Below are 20,272 nucleotides of genomic sequence, written 5' to 3'. Positions count from 1 at the left end.
GAAGATCGAACAGGACTTCCAGTTGAGTTTGATGATAAACTCCTTGAGGCATTACTTGAAGAAAATCCTGCGTTATTAGTTGAAGAATTGGCAATAAAGCTTAATTCAAACCATACAATTGTTTATCTTCATCTTCAACTTGGAAAGGTTCCTAAACTTGGAAAATATGTGCCTCGTGAATTGTCCGAAAACAAGTGCAAATCCCGAGTTGACATCTGCTCTTCTCTCCAGTCTTGTGAACTCATTTCACCCTTTTTGGATAGACTTGTGACTGATGACGAAAAATGGATCTTCTATCGAAATGTTAAACGTCGTAAACAGTGGCTTGGTAAAAGAGAAAAAGCTCAACCAAAATCGAGAAGCGAACTTCATGGAAAAAAGGTTCTACTCTCTATCTGGTGAGACTGCAAAGGAGTAATTCACTTTGAATTGTTACCACCTAATACAACAATCAATGCTCAAGTCTACTGTCAGTAATTAGAGAGTTTGAAGCAAGCTTTGAAGAAAAAAAGACCCGCTTTAGTGAATCGAAAAGGAGTGACGTTTTATCAGGACAATGTGCAACCACACACTGCAAAGATCACATGACAGAAGATCGAAGAGTTTGGTTGGGAAGAAATTCCTCATCCACCTTATTTTCCCAACCGTGCTCCTTCAGACTACCATTTGTTTCGTAGTTTACAGAATCATTTGGGTGACATAACTTTCGCAAGCCAGAAGGAGGTCGAAACTGACATTTCAGAGTTCTTCGCTTTGAAACCAAAATAGTTTTATATTGATGGGATTAAAAAGCTTGTAAATAGATGGAAGGAAGTCATAGATAATCAGGGAAAGTACATCGATGATTAAATTTCAATTAAATATAACATTTGATCACTTATTTTCTTTATTCAAAATTCGGACAAAACTTATAGGATGACCTGATATTTGTGGTATATATATATATATATATATATATATATATATATATTATATATATATATATATATATATACATGTACATATATACATATATATACATGTGCACCTGTAGACATATATTTGCGGGTATATATACTGGTGGTGTAGAACATAAATAAAATCCAGTAAAAACAAAAATGAATCAATATTTGGAGCTGGTTTTGTTTTTCTTTAATTGACTTTCAAAATAGTTTCATCAAAAGTCAGAAGCAATAAAGACACAAAAGACATAAAAGACATAAAAGACATAAAAGACGGCTACAAATCCAAAAACTGTTTTAATGAACCAAGGCAGGAACAAGGACATTTTCTTTATGGCACCTTCTACACTTGTGTATGTGTGTGTATATATATATATATATATATATATCACCACCACCACTACCACCATGACCGACCAGGCTATCAGATGTAGTTACACATCGCTGGTCACAATGCACTTCGCATTGTTTTAGCCATCAAATGACGCCACCCTGCTGGCTAAGCGAGCAGGCCAACAGAAGAAAGAGTGAGAGAAAGTTGTGGCGAAAGAATACAGCAGGGACCGCCACCACCCCCTGCCGGAGCTTCGTGGAGCTTTAGGTGTTTTCGCTCAATAAACACACACAACGCCCGGTCTAGGAATCGAAACCGCGAGTCCGCGGCCCTAACCACTATATATATAGTGTGGAGGCGCAATGGCCCAGTGGTTAGGGCAGCGGCGGACTCGCGGTTGTATGATTGCGGTTTCGATTTCCAGACCGGGCGTTGTGAGTGTTTATTGAGCGAAAACCCCCTAAAGCTCCACGATGCTCCGGCAGGGGGTGGCGATCCCTGCTGTACTCTTTCACCACTCTTTCTCTTCTGTTGGCCTGCTCGCTTAGCCAGCGGGGTGGCGTCATTCGAAGGCTAAAACAATGCAAAACGCATTGTGACCAGCGATGTGTAACAACATCTGATGGGCTGGTCGGTCACGTGATCACGTGATATATATATATATATATATAGTATTCTTAAGGAAGAATGTTATTGACTGTGACTTCGAAGTCACTATCTATAATATTCTTGTTAAGGAATAATAAATTTGTGTTCTACAAAAGTACAGATGTGACTCATCAGATTAATGTGAAATTGTTTCTCTCGTAACACAACTTAAAAACAGACATTGTGTATGTGTGTGTGTGTGTGTGTGTGTGTGTGTGTGCGTGTGTGTGTGTGTGTGTGTGTGTGTAGTAATCTTCAATGTTTCAATGTTCTCTATTTCTACAAGCAAGATTAATGACTTTTACCTTATTCATCCAATTACCGATTAATTAAATTCGCCCATCAGAGCCAAAGGTTTCTCATGACCAAACTCACTTCGTTCGTTACATCGACATCCTTGGCATTTTCTATCAAAAGCAGTCGATTACGAAACGTTACGCCCGACATTTCTTTCCAAACAAATTTAGCTGGTTATTTATTTTATTTGCAGTGTAAATATTGATTTTCTAACATAAATACGAAGCCACGAATTTGTATATTATATCGACCTCCATTAATTGATTTGTAATTTATTTTATCGATTCTAGAAAGTTGAAACGTAAAAGATGGTTTCGGCTGGATTTGAACTCAGGGTATTATATGCCGAAACTATATACCGTCGTTCTCTGATAACTTCAATTGAATGTATAAATAGAATTTATAATATATTATTTTTCTGTCTTTTTATCGCCAAAAATCAATATTTTTGGTTTGCTATTGCTTCGATACGCGTCATCTAGTAGGAATAGTCATTGCTATCGACGCGGCTCTTGAAATAAGGGTAATTCTTAAAAGAACCATTGTTATCTTCATCAACGAACTGGACATGTTTTTCTGTTTCGAATCGTTGTTTCAGTGCCATGAACGACTGGCGACCAAGAAACTCGCTTTCACGATCTGGAACTTCATTCTCTGGATCGCTTTCATCCGGGGCTTCTGTTACAAAAGGTTTCTCATCGAATGATCGCAATTTGCTTTGACATTTCAGTTTGTTTAAAATATCTTCTTGGATTCCTTCTGAATTTGGGTCTTTCAAAAAGACGTATTTCGTACTTACACGTGGGTTAATATCAGCGGCAGACGATTGGAAATACTCCGCCATAGTTTCGTATGGAATTTCATTTGGATCGCCATTCTTTCTGATCAAACGTTGTTGTGATATATTTATCACATCTCTTTTGCCAGTTTCGCCATCAAAGATGTCGTGACTAAGCGGAATTTGAGCGGCATTAGAGTAAATTCTAGTTTCGGGAACAAATTGGGGTTTAAACATGTTATATCTTTGAAATTCTCTTTCTTTTTCCCATGGAGTTCCCATATCAATTGGTTGTTCAACCGATGTTTTAAACAATCTCTCGTGTACTCCGGGGACAGGGAAAGATGGCGGCTGACTAAAATCTTCTCGAACACTCCTTTCCCTTCTTATTGTCTCAACTATTACTTCGGGATGTGATTGAAGAATAGGATGTTTTTCTTGTTCTTCTCGTTGTTGTTGTTGTGTCTGGTGTGCTTGTTGATGCCTGACAGGAACGTCCAAAGACCTGTTGAGATAATCATGCAGAGATGCGTTATTTAGCTTGATGCTCTTTCCGTAATCGTTTTTCGGTTTCTCCATATACTTCGCTGAACTTTGAAGAGTGACACCTTCATCAAGGGTTATGACGTCACTCCGGCGATTGCGTAAAACCACGACAGGTGGGCGAGACGAAAAGGTTTCTTGAACAAATGCTTCGTCTCTTTGAGATTTTAGTTTATTCTGTTCTAAATCCGTTATATACGTCTGAAATGGATCGACTAGCCTGCCATGGCTGTCAACGTAATTTTCTTGGAAGTCCATTGAGTAATTCGACATGTCTATATTTTCTTCAAGAACCTTGAGAAGACGCATGAGCATCAAAGACCGAGCAGTCTGTTGGGGGTCGCCAAAGTTATTTCTTGTTCGGTTCGATGACGCAAAAGTGGAATTCGCCAAAGACTTCTCTTCCTTCTCCGGTATCAAGGATGTTATTTTAAGATTGGATTTTTTGGGCAGAACGTTGAAATTGGGAATTGTTTTCTGCAAGTAAGTAAAATATTCTTCTTCAATTTCATCGATATCTGTTTCGTTATTAAAGTGAGATCTATAAGGATCCGCCGAGATCTCTTGGAGGCTGATTGCGTCATGGCAATAAATGGGCTGACCTAAACCAAAATTATTCTGATGCTTCCTCCTTTGATAGTTGGAGAATTCAAAATGTGTCCGTGGGTCCACGTCATTCTGGTTCCATTGGTAATGGTCATCGTCAGCATCATTAATGAAATCCCACTCATAATCTCGTGTTGGATTCGATAATTTCATTCGGTGTGCAGGGAATCGACAATATTCTTGCGTTGGGAATCGTGTCGGCTGCGCATAACAGTTACAACCAGACGGGTTCATTCGAAAAGGTGGGCAATTTTGTCTGAAAGGGTTATTAATAAAATTCGGGAACCCAGTTGAAAAAGGAGGTCGATTTGGCGTATATTTATGAAAATTGTTATATCTTTGTAAATGAGGGTTTAAATATGGGTTTAAAAACGGTTTGCGAGGAACAAACGGAAAGTTCGACTGTTGTGGATAATTTTTTTGAGAGTGAAGTATGTCCGAGTGCAATGGCGTCTGTTGTCGTAAAGAAATTTCTCCATCATGTCTCGGGACTCGGATTAACGCAAGAGAATTGTCGGCGAGATCCTTGTTGTCTTCTGTCATTAGAGAGCTTTCTAAAGGTTCCGCATGGCTTCTTCTTTTACTGCAGAAATTTATCTGATTGTTCATTTTATTCTCCGTGCAACTGCCCGGTATTTCATGAAAAGACTGCGGCCGCATAAGCCTGCCGCCATCATAAGTCAGAAGGAGAGTTCGATCGACGTCGTCGTCGTGGAAATATGGCATATTTCTTGTCCGTCTGTTAACGTTTTCACGTTTCATTTCAAATTGCTGTGGTGCGAATCGTTTGGAAACATCATGCTGTTCCATTGATTCTGGAAAAGACAGTTTACGGCCATTTAACATGTTGCATCTGTTCAAATATGGAGGCAGGTGTTGGGATTCTTGTGAATCGAAATCTGGCAAATAAGATGGCAACATTGCTTCCTTGCAGGGAGAACTCGTGTTTTGACCGGACTTTCTTATTTCCTGGTTACTCTTCCATGCAGTTATAAGGATCTGCTGCTCTCTGCAGTTTCATTTGAATCAAGTTGGTCTCAAAGTCTTTTCAGCCGCGCAGCATCTTTTCTAGAGAAAAAGAAGAAAATACAGAATTTACAAATATTATTCCCACCTGACATTATTTGATCCTAGGTTGCCCACCCCCTGATTGGGTACACCTATTGATCAAATGCATTCCACCCATGACTATCTCGGCCCTTTCTCTAGACACAGTGCATCCTGAATCCCCTTATCCAATGTGCCATTCCTTAGGTGCAATTGGAAAGAGGTTTAGTCGCTGTTTCTAGCCGGTGGAGTGACCACGTAGTGGCTCTCTCGTCGATTTGGTAGAATTATCGACAAAGTAGCTGTGGCATCTAGTTGCGGTTCTCCACGTCCTGTGTTCAAACCTTGCTCGGATCGACTTCGTCTCTCATGTTTTCAGTGAAAAACATCGTTGAAATAATGCAGCAGTGAAATGCCAAAGATTCCTAAAATATTTCCATAAAGCAGACGAGATGTAAATATGGTGTCGTAATAGGATTTTAATCGAAGACAAGACTACTTTGGAGAGAAATTCCTCAAAGAATTTTTAGATAGTGCTTCCTCTATCGATTCGTGTTGCTATGAGTAGCAGCCAAACCTCCTTTCAATCACATCATACCGTGTTACAAAGGAAGGACACGTCAGATGATGTAGGCGAAATATTCACTGCTAGAGGGTCCTTGATCATCGATCTGCTGGACCAGGGCTGAGCGGGGATTAAACAACAACAGTAATAAATCCTTTCTGCTTTAGGCACAAAGCCAGCAATTTAGGTGACACGGGATGTGGGGGGGGGAGTTAGTCGATTACATCGACTCCCAATGCTCAATTGGTACTTATTTCATCGACCCCCGAAAGAACGAAAGGCAAAATCTACCTCGGTGGAATTTGAACTCAGAACGTAAAGACGGACAAAATGCAGTATTCAATGAAAAGGAAGGGAAATGTATACAAAGGTAAAAAAAAATGGGGTGATAGGGATGTAGTCCCTCTGATAGAACGTCTAGGGATAGTCGAGGAACCCCATCATTCAAGATCTCCCTGAACACCAAGGGAAAGTGCCCTCTTTAATTCCCTTTCTCCGACTCACAGATCTACCCTTAGAAAGGTACCATCCACTCTTGCCATTTTCGCAACTTTCTCCCACCTTTCCAAAAACTCACTCGACTACAGCAGTTCGCTTCCCACCCTCAGTTTCCATTTCAAGTGCAACTTAAAAGAGTCGATGAGGTCTCCACCAAATAGAAATGTTTCTGTCCTCATGCCTTTCAGCCTCATCCACAATATAACCGCTTTCGCCACAGCCACCAGGCAAAGGAAAATTTCCCTGCCTGCCCGATCAAAGGAGGGTGGCGAGGCCGATAGATGGAACCGTCCCAGACGTGACAGCAGCAATGCCAGGACACTGAACGAGTGCGTGCAGAACGGTTTCGTCACTTTGCGCGCACCTCGAACGAGGCTGCCTGACAGCACATCCGTACCTGTAGAGTTTAACTCGAACTGGTAACGCCCACCGGCAGCACTGCTAGACCAAGGACAGCTGGAAATCATCCATGATAGTTCCCGACTGGAAAGTCCTCCGGAACAGATCATTTCGTTTTCGCCAACGCCCAGAGTCTCCCCGAGAATAAATTGCTAAAGCGGAACATCCACCGATCCCATTGCCCGACTGGTAGAGGACTGTGAGCACCTGACGACATTCTAGGTACCAGGCGCCCAGTCTCGGTCTTTTCTTCATCCAGGCCTGCAGCTCCAACAAGGAGACGAGGTGCAGAAAGACGAGCCTCACAAACGGAGCCCACACACGCCCACCGTCCAGAAATTGTTGCAAGTGGCGTAGCCTAAGAGCGTGTCTGCACATTAAAAGCCACGGACCCCTACTCTGCCACTCAGAAGGGGCTGGCGGCAGACTGACCGCCTGGAATTTATACATAAGGACCCCTACTAAAATGGAAGAAAGATCAATTATGTGTGGAAAGGGATCAATACCTAACTTCTTGACTAGGTCTTTAAAGCACTCTTGTGCTTTAAGGTGTAAATATGAATCGCAGCAATGAGTTTTCGATCCGAAAAGGTTCACCCAGTCAAAATAAAACAGATTGATAAGATTTCACTAGGGTTGGTGGGTTTTTACACAATATCAACCCTGATCAGGCAGGTTATTTTGTAATCTGGTGACCCAGTTGGAAGGGCAACAGCTCACAGCGACAAAGTTGAACATATTTGATTATAAGGTTTAATCTAACTCAGTGATCTCCTTGCCAGCCACAAGGAGGGCGAATCTGTTGCCTACTTGGGCTGGGGATTGAAATAGAGAAGGGGAGTGCTGGAAGGGAAAGGGGGTGGAAGAGGGTAGCGGCGTGAGAAAGATAAAAAGAATGAAGATTGTCTGTTGTTTGCAAATGGCTCCTTGTGTTAAAACGCAGAGATAGCGGAATCTTATTTAATTACTAATAAATGATAAAAACAAAAGAAGGAAGAAACGCATAGAGCTATGATCACGTGATTCCTATAACGACAACCTTGACACAACCGAATAATACATTTGCTATTCAAGAGATTTCTCTGGTCCGTTATCTGCAAACAAACCCTTCACAACGGAGCTGATCTGCCCCAAAAAGTGTTTTCCAACGAATCTATGAAATCTTTAAGATTAGAAGAACTCTCGGGAAGAAGAATGGCTCTGACGAGGCAAACGGACATTTATCTGATTTTAAAGAATTTCAAAACCGATTTTGCAAAAGTTGTTAAATATGTTTAGATTTGCCAGAAAAGGATGAGTTTTGCGTTTCTTAAAATTACGATTGATTACTAAATCCAGCAAAGTTCACAGAATTGGTAAAACATTAATTCTACCGACTGTTGGCAAAGTTCTACATATCTTATTGCCCAAAACAGAGACTCGTTTCATTAAAGACAGTCACAAATTGAGAGTTTTATTAAGAATTGTATTTAATCGACTCTACTTGGGACCGAAACCTTATTGCTAGATTGCTTTTAAGTTATAAAAGAAAAGAAAATCACTCAGGCATTTTCGTAACAACGGCTAAAGAAGGATCAATGTCTCTTGTAAAAACGTTTACTTATTCTTTTTTACTCTAGGCACAAGGCCCGAAATTATTGGGAAGGGAGCCAGTCGATTCGATCGTCCTCAGTACGTAACTGGTACTTAATTTCGAAAGGATTAAAGGACGACTTAAATATATATATATATAATATATATATATATATATATATATATATATATATATATACGACGGGGTTCTTTCAGTTTCCGTCTACCAAATCCACTCACAAGGCTTTGGTTGGGCAGAGGCTAGAGTAGAAAACACTTGTCCAAGGTACCATGCAGTAGGACTGAACCCGGAAAAATGTGGTTGGGCTGCAAGCTTCTTACTACTCGGCCACTCCTGCGCCTATGCACATAGATAACAACAAGACCATTGAGTGTTGTTGGAATTCCGGAATTACAAGAACGATCGATTTATTTTGTTTTTTGAACAAAGTGTATTGAGGATTAAATCATCTAAAATGCTCTTTTCTTTTTTGTTTCATTGATGGCAGAATGTGTATGGATAACTATATGCGTGTGTATAGATAACTATATGCGTGTATATGGATAATTATATGTATAATTACATTATACTACAATATATTATATTTTGATATGTTATATTTTAATATTTTATATCATACTATTTTATATTATAATATTATATTGGGTTAATATTATAACTTTTTGATGTCTTTTAATTTTCATGTGTGATCGAGTATTCTATTCAGATGGAAGTCATTGGGGAGAGTGTTTCAATTCGAAGCACATCCACCCGATGAATGCTCTCCTCAGCATCAAACGAAGTCACGGCAAACTTGCAATATTTATCGGTTATATTATCATAAATATACTCGCTCTATACAATCTATTGAGTACTTGTGTTTTTGTTCCTGATATATATGTATGTGTATGTATCTATGCGTTTGTGTGTGTGTGTGTGTGTGCATATGTATGTATATATATGTATATATATGTATATATGTATATATGTATATATATAAATACATACACACACAAATATGTGCATACATATATATGATATAAGTATGTTTATGTATAGATGAGAATTGAAAAGCAGAGGTAAACAAACAAACAAACAAACAGACCTAAAAAAAGAAATTATTTCGACAGACATGGAAACAGATTGAAACCGAAACGAAATGTTATAATTTTTCTTTCTTTTTTCGACTCACCTTTCCTCAATAATTCGCCACAGAAACCTTCCCTCCTTGGTCGAGTCGTTATGTAACAACAATAAAAACAACAACAAGAACAACACTACTCACAATCCCAGCCTCAAACTGCTGTGGTAGAGGTTCGTTCCATCCCAGAGCGCCACTCCGTGGTTCGGATCGACGTCTTCCCGCGACAGCTGCCTCTCAAATAACAGAATCACAGCCGCACCATTCCAGGCACATCACCTTCTCTGCCTGACACACTTCTATTCTCGTCTTTAATTTACATTCCTAATCTCTTTAAAAATTCATTATTTCACCTTCATCATCATCACCATCATCATCATCATCATCATCATCATCATCGTCATCGTCATCATCATCATCATCATCATCATCATCATCATCATCATCATCATCTTCTTCTTCTTCTTCTTCCGAAATCACCCCCGGCCCCGCCTCCAACGGCAACCACGACAGCAACGTTTAATGCGACTCCCCTGCTGTCTCCGCCCCTTCCTCCTCCTCCTCCTTCTCCTGCTCCTCCTCCTCCTCTTTAGTTCTTCTTCAGCCCTCACCTTCACCACCGCCGCCGCCGCTGCCATCACATTCATTAGCAACATCATCATCATAATCATCATGAACAGCATCAACAATAACATCGACTGGCTAAAAATAGCGAAACATCCCTCAAGTCACGTGTTTAAAATTGAAGCCCATTTCGGATAATGTGGTCCTAAGTTCCCTGCCATGGCTGGAATGTCTTTGATCAAAATTCTCAGAGTTAGTCTGGGTTTAAACAATTGCAGCAACAATAACAATAACAACGACTGCGGGACGGCTACGTAAGCTAGAAATAGTATCTAATTCTCCCTCAGCCTCTACTCTACTTTTTCTTGAAGAAGGCGGGACAAGACACGTTGAGTAATGTGATCCAGAAGAGGCATCAAGGATCGAAACTGCCACATCTTTGATCATAGGACTGTCCAAGCAGGGTTGGATGAGGGCTGTCATTATTATATGCCCACGGGCATATGACGTAGTGGTTGACAGCGCGGGCTACTAACCCCAAGATTCCGAGTTCGATTCCAGTCAGTGACCTGAATAATAATAATAATAATAATAATAATAATAATAATAATAATAATAATAATAACGACGACGACGACGACGATGACGATGATGATGATGATGATGATGATGATAACATCGAAAAATACCTGAGAACCCATATTCGAAAATTTCCCCAAGAGACCTGAAATGCTGGAGGGTTTATCAGCCGAAACGTTGTGTTAACAACAAACAAGATGAGGACAAATATCTTGATTTGTATTCTACAGGTTCTAAAACCTTGCATCCAGAGATTAAGGGGTTGACCGTTTCTATCCCATCGTTGCAGTATCAGCACTTTGGATCTACACCATTTTTCATTACATCTGATCTTGGGCAGCCAAGATAAAGCCTTCGCTCTCTGCCTTTAGCCCTGAGCTCCGTAGCCATACTGAGGTTCCCACCTATCAGCCAATTGTTCAAACGCCTTTGCTATTGATTTCACCTTCTTTGCCACTACATTTGCTGCACTTCATTCGTGCTGTTCAACCTGGGTATTATGCATGAGCACACTTTAAAATATTTTGCTCTCCTTCATAACAGAATGAAGCTTCTTACGTCTTTCATGGTTTTCAAAGAGCTTTAGCATCCAATCGTTAGAAGTTTCAAGATATTTTGCCAGTCCAATTCTGGTGGTTTTGTAGGAGATTTCAAATTGGATCAAGCCTCGACCTCCTTGAGCTCTGGGTAGATAAAGACAATCTACGTCTGCTTTTTGGGTGGTTCATCTTATTGCAAGCCTGCAGCTTACTGATTCTCCGGTCAGTATTACTTATTTCGCTCATTTTACAGTTCAACACATCGAAACAATAAATAACAACAGGAACTGCCAAAGAATTTATAGCTAATACCTTGTTACGTGCATTGCCTTTCATCTTTTCGGAGTCGATAAATTAAGTACCAGTTATGTACTGGGGAGCCGATGTTATCGACTGACCCCCTCCCCCGAGAGAGAAAGGATTATTGTTATTATTCGTTAGTGTCGCAAAAATGCTTTGCAGTATTTCGGGTGTTTATGTTCTGAGTTCGAATCCCACTGACGTCAGCTTTTGACGACGATGAAAAAGAGTGAACGACTGAGGTCGATATAATCCGAAGTCCTCTCCTCCTCAGGATACAAACCTTGCACTTATGTTAGGAAATAATTGCTGTTATTGTTCTTGTTGTAGAAGTCCACATATTTTGGCGGGGGGGGGGAGGCAGAAGAAGGAAACGAAGAAGAAGAATTATATCGGAGGTTCTGGGGAGGGAAGATGCGGCGGCGGCGGCGGGGCTGCGACTTGTGCGAAATTACATTCCATTCTTGTGAGTGGTTTGATGTTTATTCCTGAAGAAAGACGAATTAACAAACAAACAAACAACGAAACAATTAATTCGAGCTCGGAATAAACTAATGAAAATCTCGGGTGAGAAAAGGGTGGGTGTTGGGTGTCGGATAGCAGGGGAGGGGAGGCGTAATGGGGTCATTTGATTGGTGTGGGGGGGGGAGGGTTTTCTTAACATTTGGGATTGTGGAGGAATTGAAGAAAATAAATTGGAAAAACTTCATTCCATTTAATTTCTTAAATGTTGTTGTTGTTAATTGGAACCTCGATTTTATGTGAATGTCTAACACAGATGTCATACACACACACATTCACACGCACGTATGTATGTATGTATGTATGTACGTATATATATATATATATATATATAATATATATATATTATATATATAATATATAATATATATATATATATATATAGCATATATATATATATGCATATATATATATATATATATATATATATATTATATATTATATATATATATATATTATATATGCATATATATATATATAAATTAATAAAAAGAATTCCAACCTTGTCTGATTTTCACGTTTTATTTACAATCTTATAATGATATATTATAAGATAATATATTATAATTGAATAAAATAAAATGAAATAGTAGAATGTTAAATATTCATTCTGATTGAACTAGTACTTTCATGCATTGAATTCTGCAATCTTCGGGTTCATGTAGTAGTGTTGACAGTCATGCTTCACAATTTTTGACTGTAGCAAGATGATTGATTCTGTGCTATAAATACAGCTGGGTAGGCTCCAGAGTGCTAGGTTTTGCAAACTGTATTCTGACCAATCAGTGTGTAGTATCACTCAATTACTTAAGCTGATTGGTTGGTTGAGCTGATTGGTTTAGGCGTCACGCTTTGTTGGACATGTCAAGAGTCCTGTATCTTGACCCTGGCCGAAGCAGCAATTGTTGGGTTATTTTTAGAAATGTTGTAAATATCCTTTGTCAGAGATTTTTATATTTTTATATTTCAATTGTCATCATCATCATTGTCAGCACCTTAATTATTGTTGCTAGTGGTGATGGTTATGGCAATAGAACTTTTAACCCTAAATAAGATAATTTTCCTGCTATCTTCGTCTTGATCACCTTTAGTATTGTTGTTGTTGTTAGTGGTCATGGTCGTAGCAGTGGAAGTAATACCTCTAAGTATTATTATTATTATTATTGCTTATTTAGCTTGGGTTCGAATTTATCAATAAAATTCTTTTCTCTGATTTTCCTCTCGATTTCACTTGGGCTGTGTAATTTGTAGAATGGAAATATTATATATATTTTCCGACCACATGTTGCTAGGTGGTTACTCAAAGGTATCTGACGGACCTCTGGGTCTCTAATCTGTTGCCGGTGTACACGTGAGCGTTCTAATAGTGCGTTTCCCGTCTGACCTACATATATTTCTTCACAATTTGGGCATTTGATGCAGTAAATTAAATTTCTGCTTTTGCAGTTCATATTCGCGTTTGTGAATATTTTCCCGGTTTTTGTGTTTATATATTGACCGGTATGTATGAATTGGCATGTGCCACATCGGCTATCATTGCATTTAGATACCGTGAGTGTTTGGTCTTTGTTGCTGAGGTCAAATTTTGCCTTTGTTAGTAATGTTTTCAAGTTTTTAGGCTGTCTTTTACTAAGCACCATAGCTCGATCCGTGATTATGTCTTTTAATTCATTACTTTGGGCAATGATTGGTAGGTTTGCTTTGGCAATGTTGAAGATATTCTGGTGACATGGGTTGTGTGTCACTATGAATGGTATGACTTGTTCTTGTTTTCCTCTTCCTTGGGTTGTCCTAAGTTGTTGTATAGGTATTTTTATAGCCCGCTGTATGCCATTTTCTATAAGTAGAGATGGGTATTTTTGTTTGAGCAAAAATTCTCTTAGTTCTATTAGGCGTTTGTTCCTGATATTTGCATCTTCTACAATAGTACAAATTCTTCTGGCTAGGCAGTATGGGATGTTACGTTTTGTATGTGGTGGATGGCACGACTAAAATTTAGGTATTGATGTGTGTCTGTGTGTTTATAGTATATATCTGTGGTGATGGTGGTGTCTTGTTTAATTACCATTATATCCAGGAATGGTAATTTGGTACTACTCATCTCCTTTGTAAATTGGAGAGATGGGTGTAGGTTGTTATATATATATGTACACAGAGTGCAAAGGGTAGCTAAGGACATTTGCAAATTTATAAAATAGCTCTCCAATCTAGCAAAAGCCAAATGTGTTTAAATACAAATGTTGTACAGATGTTGATAAGCTTTCTTGTAAGATTATTCTAGGGATCCACCTTCAGCTTCGATAACTGCTTCAATGCGAGACCGGAATCGTTGGCGTTATTTGATCATAAAGATTGTTTGACGTTCATTCTTGGGTGACATATTCTTTGCGAGAAAGTTCCGAGCCTCGCTGGAGTATGTTTAGTCGTTCCACTGCGTACTTCATCCCTCTAAGGATTAACAACTATCTCCAGCATCTCAATGTATCCAGCAGTATTAATTCTAAGACTCTGTAGAAAGGTGTGAGGCAGCATGATATGACTTTCATCACTCACCACTCCTAAAACCATCGCTGCAGCAGAAAGCATAATGTTCAAAGCGGCGAGCAAGCAGATACGTTCGCACACCGGATTAAAGAGACGGCCGGAAGGTCGATACCTGACATATATTCCCAGAGAGATAACCTTAGCAAAAGGAAGAGTAAACGCAGCAGTAAAGTACAAAGAGAAGAGAGTTGGGGCAAGGATGTCTCCCTGCTTGACACCATTCTCTACGGGAATGGGTCCCGCCATGCCACAACCAACACTGATCCAAGCTCCATCTCATCATGAAATGATTTAATTATAGATACAAAGTGATCTGGACATCCAAGTTTGCCAGGTATTTTCCATAGCAAAGCCGCTGCAACGAAACGATGCCAAGCAATAAATAACCAACAGCACCTCAAAGGCGTGCCTCGCTGACTGCATTTTATTATTTGGCCACACAGGGCCGAACATAGAGGGGACACACAAGGACAGGAAAAACACAAAAGCAGGGGGAAATAAAATCAAATGAAAGAATGGTAACGATAAATGAAGAGATGGAACGACGTCAACTCGAACCCAACGCGCCAGATAACGTCATTGAACATTTTTAGAAAGAATTTTTAAACAGTTATTTAATTTTTGTCTCTTTGTCGTTGCTGTCTGTTGTTTGTTTTCTATATTTTGCGTTCTTTTGGGGTCGGGGTAGCTTTTTTGCTGTCTGCGTTTGTAATATTTTCGTCTGCGTTCCTACCCTCGTGCCTTCATTTTTCTCTCTTTGTCCCTGCTGTCTGCTGCGACTCGTGTTATATTTTCAGCTTTCTTTTCGGGGAGGGGAATCTTTTTTCTTTTTGCTGTCTGCGTTTTTAATGTCTTTTGTCTGCGTTCGAATCTCGTGCATTCTTATTTAAGCTTTTTGTGTTCGTTGGAGGAAGAGAACGATGACTTTCTTTTCTTCTTCCTCCCACCAACTCACCATTTCTCCTCACTTTCCTCGGTAGATGTGGACGGTCCAGCTTCTTCCGGCACGCAATTCTCCTTCTCCTCCACTTTCTTCTCCGCCTCTTCCTGCTTCTCTTCCTCTTCACCTGCAGCTTCCTCGTTAGGTTTCTCTTGCCTTTCCTTTCGTTCATCCTGTTTCTATACTTGAGCTTCAGGTTGGTGGGCCTAGGGCGGGGTGGGGGGGCACGTATTCCTTGTGTGCCCCTTCAGTCCCCACTCGAAACATCTTGGGGTTCTGCCCTGGACAGAGACTATCAGTTTTTTTCACATCCAGAATAATTATAACTTGTGGAATGTCCTCCAGTTCCGCTGTTGCGGCTTCAATTATTGCAGTCAAATTTCCTTCAGATCAGACTCTACCATCTTAAATAATGTAGTCCTAGGTTAAAACTGCTCAGTCCGGGAGGACCATGGGCTAAACAACAAAAACAATGAAGAACAACTTGATTCAACAACCATTTCCAAAACCACAATGGTGCTTCTGCCACCACCATCAGTCCCACCATTTCACTTCATATACTCTCCACCCAGGCCCACCCCAACTCACCAACTTCTCTCCCCACCCGCCTTTTACCCTTTGACCTCAGACGAAACACTTGGTCAAGTTTTTCTTTCTCAACAATCTCCAGCATTCTCCATGTCCCACCTTCCCCTCTGTCCACCTAACTTTAACCTTCTGACCTTCAGACTGGACATCCCCCTCATCAGTCACACCAATGCTGACGGGGGGCAGGAGACTCCTTCTGCTTTACCGAGATTAGTTTATCCTCTCGTATCCAAGAGTGTCTCAAGTTTGAATCTCTTCCTTCGCGTGAGCAAAATTCCCACAAAGAACAGTTACTCTTAGAGAAGAACTAGCAATGCACCCCGGCGTTGCCCGTGTTATGACCTACAACCACATTGTATTATTTCTTTCTGTCTTATGGGCAGAATGGACACATAAACACTAAACAACCATGTGGTTGGGAAGCAAACTTCTCAACCACATTCTTGCACCTAATATATGTGTGTGTGTGCGTGTGTGCGTGTGTGTGTGTGTGTGTGTGTGTGTGTGTGTACATTTGTTGTCAAATCGAGTATTGTGTCCCGCTTTGTCACAAAGTTCCCCAAGCAGAGTTCTATAGAATAAATACCAGACTGAAATACGTAATGAGGTCAATATGATCCATTAAATTTTTGCAGGTGATGCCCCCATCATGGTGACAGTCGAAAGACTAAACCCAGGAAAATAGTGTTTAAAGACTTAATGGCTTCGTATTTAAGTCAATGGATTACTAACCACCAGATAATGAGTTCAAAACTCTGTACTGAACTGCTGCACTCTAAACGATAACAGTATATGTACAGCTCAGTCTACTTGACTTGCAACAATTAACAGTTGTAATTTGAAGTCGAATCGTTAGCAGTAAGAAAGATGTCCAGATTTCTTTAAAATGATTGTGCGAAATATTCTGAGAAAAAGTATTTCTTTCACCGCAACAAAACACACACACACACACACACACACAGAGGTGTCTCTGTCGTAACTTGAGCTACTACAAATAGCAGCCAAATCTCTCTTAAGACACAACCTTTCATCAAAAGGGATATGGAGTTTATGACCAATTTTTAACGCCCACTCACTCCCCGACCCCGTATATGTCTATACTCAGATATTCGTTTTTGCTTTCTCTCGTTTTGCCTGTATCCATAGCGACATATTTTGTATTTCATACCCAAACTGTTACATTTTATACATCCAATTGGTTTTGCCACATAATTGCCTCTCTCTCTCTCTCTCTCTCTCTCTCTCTCTCTCTCTCTCTCTCTCTTTCTCTCTCTTTCTCTCTCTCTCTCTCTCTCTCTTTCTTCCTCTCTTTCTCTTCCTCTCTATCTCCCGTCTCTCTCTCCCTTTCTCTTTATATACGTGTGTGTGTGTGTGTATCTTTGTGACTGTGACTGTGTGGAGGTACTATGGGTTTTATTTATCATTTATCTGAGATTTTATTTACTTTTTTTATTCTTTATTTTTGACATGTTGAAGGCAATAATCCACCACGACCACCACCAAAAACCAACCCAACCCGCTCACTTCTCAAAAATGAGTTCAAGAGATAATGTGAGACACTTAACAAGATTGGGAGGAGAAAGAAAGAAAGAAAGAAAGAAAGAAAGAAAGAAAGAAAGAAAGAAAGAAAGAAAGAAAGAAAGAAAGAAAGAAGGAAAGAAAGAAAGAAAGAAAGAAAGAAAGAAAGAAAGAAAGAAAGAAAGATTTAGGAACAGATAAAAAAGACCTTTCCAATCTTCGTCGTCGCCGTCGTCAATAATCAGCTTCGATTGGTCGGTGATTGGTCGGTGATCACTATAAAATAAGGATCAGCTAGCGGTGGACAGTTTCCATTGATTGTGCCGGATAAAAGTGTACACGTCAAATCGTCCATCATGCAAGCAATATGGTGGATTGCCAGTGCTTTATTGTTGAATGTTGTGAAGGCGAACAGTGTCGACAGGACTTTGGTGCCAAAAGCGAACGGTCCCAGCGTGGTTGAAGCTGTCGTCGATAAAATTCGAGGTTCCTGTATATTTGATAATGACAGACTTTTCGTCAGAAGAATGGCCTACGTAGAATCGAAAGATGGTTTCGACCACAGCACTTTCCGACCGAATTTCTTCGGAGGAATATGGCAGGTTGGTTTGTTTGTTTGTTAGTTTATTTGTTGGTAGTTTAATTGCCGAACCTCATCATCTTTCCCTCATTTCTCCCTTTCTCTCTCACTCCCTCCTCTCTCTGTCTGTCTGTCCCTCTCTCTCTCTCTCTCTCTCTCTCTCACACACACACATACACTTTCCACTATCACTATTATCATCTATAAGAAAAGACGTGGCCCTTTTATAGACGCTGAGAAGGTGGCAAGACCAACAACCGTGCTTTGTCCAAATCGCAAATGACCAACGGAAGACAAGATGGCGCTTAGATTGTCCACTCAAACAATTTCTCCCTTACCTCACCACACACACACACACATACACACACAAACACACGCTTCTCTCTCTGCCATTTTGCTTTCCCTTTTTCTTTTTTATTTCCCATAACCCAATATTTGCCCGGTTTCGGGGCTTTTCTTGCCATCGCTCTCTCACCTTACGTTGATGTTCTAGTTTTAGTTTGCATTTCACGTGTTTCTTCTTCAGCTTCTTCTTTATCTTCTTTATTTTCTTTATTTTCTTTCTCTTCTTTTCCTCCTTTCTCTTCTTTCTCTTCCTTTCTTCCTCCTCCACCTCCTACTTCTTCTTCTTCTTCTTCTTCTTCTTCTTTCTTCTTCTTCTTCTTCTTCTTTTCCTTCTTCTTCTTTCTCTTCTTTTTCTTCTTCTTCTTCTTCTTTTTCTTCTTCTTCTTCTTCTTCTTCTTCTTCTTCTTCTTCTTCTTCTTCTTCTTATTATTATTATTATTATTATTATCATAATTATCATCATATTCTTCTTTTCTTCTTTCTTCTTCTCTAGATCACCGAAAAGCAGTACAATGCCGTAAGACGTTGCAGCGGCGTGTTGGCTGCACCGTGCCAAAAGATTCAGCAAACATTCAACATCAACTGGTCACAGACCAAATGGTCGGATCTGATGAAACCTTTGTATTCCGGTTTAGCGACTTACCTGTACCTGCAACTGCGCGGCAAACCCATTGCCGGGGATGCGGCCAGCCAAGAAAGCATCTGGCAACATTACTTCCATCCAGGGGTCACCAATAACAACAACAAGTTCAAAGAAGCAGCGAATCGAGTGTCAGTCAGTAAGTTTGTTTGTATATCTATCTGTATACGCGTGTATGTGTGTATGTATCTGTGTGTATGCGTGTGTACATGTGTGTATGTAAGTGTATGTGCATGAATGGATGTGTGTGTGTATGTATGTATATATGTATACATGAATGTGTGTATGTACGTATGTATATCTGCTTGTATGTATGTATGTATGTATCTATGTGTGTGTGTCTGTATGTGTGTATTTCTGTATGTATGTCATTATTCAGTTTTATTTCAAGATTTCTTGCCGATAGAGAAAGAGCTGGTTTCTAACCTTGATCCAAGGCTCCTTCATTACAATTTCAGCAACATCATCAGGGTATTTTTGTATGTATGTATGTATGTGTGTATGTATGTGTGTGTGTGTATGTGTGTATGTATGTATGTATGTGTGTATGTATGTGTGTATGTGTGAATGTATGTATGTGTGTGTGTATATGGGTTAGAAAGAGAAATAGGGGATGAATTGAGAAATTTTGAGTGAGGAGAACAGAGAGAGAGAGAGAGAGAGAGAGAGAGAGAGAGATGTTATTATGGAATGGAATCCCAACGCAGTGTCGTATCCCCCACCCCACCCTCCGCCACACCCTTTTTTCTCATTGTCTGACATAGGAATCGTCTTATTTCAGGCTGTGAGAAGCCGACGGATCTTGTATTTCTTCTGGATGAATCGGGAAGTGTTGGACAAGCCAACTACAACAAAGTGAAGCAGTTTCTGGAGAAGTCCATCAACCGGCTGCCAATATCTCCCGGCCAGTTCCGGGTGTCTGTTACCACTTTTAGTAGCACAGCCAAAGTGCTCTTTTACTTGAATGCTTTCACCAGCAAAAGTCAAATGATTCAGAAGATCCGGACCATGGGCTACGATAGCGGAGGCACAGATACGGCCGCTGGAATCAACACTGTCGTCAACAATGTTTTCAACCCGAGTAATGGTGCCAAACCCAAGAAGGATGCCCCCAGGGTTTTGGTTCTTGTAACAGATGGTAAGTAGGAAACCCTAACCCTTAACCACCCACCACAGAAAATACATTAATTTTACCGTCTTTATTAATTCTTAACTTTTAATTTCCATTTATCACTTCCTTGTT

The 20,272-nt window shown here is 40.0% G+C and overlaps 2 protein-coding genes across 2 annotated transcripts in view; one reads left to right on the top strand and one right to left on the bottom strand.

Annotated features, from left to right (window-relative positions):
- Positions 1-2,081: 2,081 nt before the first annotated feature.
- On the bottom strand, positions 2,082-9,696 carry LOC118767063. The gene is made up of 2 exons (XM_036511062.1): positions 9,422-9,696; positions 2,082-5,215 (listed from the first exon to the last, which is right to left on the bottom strand). The coding sequence occupies exon 2, from the start codon at positions 5,066-5,068 to the stop codon at positions 2,699-2,701; it is 2,370 nt and encodes a 789-aa protein (XP_036366955.1). The 5' UTR covers positions 5,069-5,215; positions 9,422-9,696; the 3' UTR covers positions 2,082-2,698.
- Positions 9,697-17,761: 8,065 nt separating this feature from the next.
- Positions 17,762-20,272, top strand: part of LOC115221805 — an 11,775-nt gene continuing 9,264 nt past the window's right edge. Inside the window, exons 1-3 of the mRNA XM_029792039.2 lie at positions 17,762-18,066; positions 18,883-19,168; positions 19,811-20,167. Of these exons, the coding sequence (XP_029647899.1) occupies positions 17,821-18,066; positions 18,883-19,168; positions 19,811-20,167 (889 nt within the window). The 5' untranslated portion in view covers positions 17,762-17,820. The remainder of the gene's footprint in view (positions 18,067-18,882; positions 19,169-19,810; positions 20,168-20,272) is intronic.

Source organism: Octopus sinensis, linkage group LG18, assembly GCF_006345805.1.
Source record: "Octopus sinensis linkage group LG18, ASM634580v1, whole genome shotgun sequence".
Taxonomy (NCBI): domain Eukaryota; kingdom Metazoa; phylum Mollusca; class Cephalopoda; order Octopoda; family Octopodidae; genus Octopus; species Octopus sinensis.
This window is presented reverse-complemented; position numbering and strand designations above follow the sequence as displayed.

Bases quoted from the DNA above. Each gene is read 5' to 3' on its own strand.
- LOC118767063 (XM_036511062.1), bottom strand. From the start codon at position 5,068: ATGTTGCCATCTTATTTGCCAGATTTCGATTCACAAGAATCCCAACAC.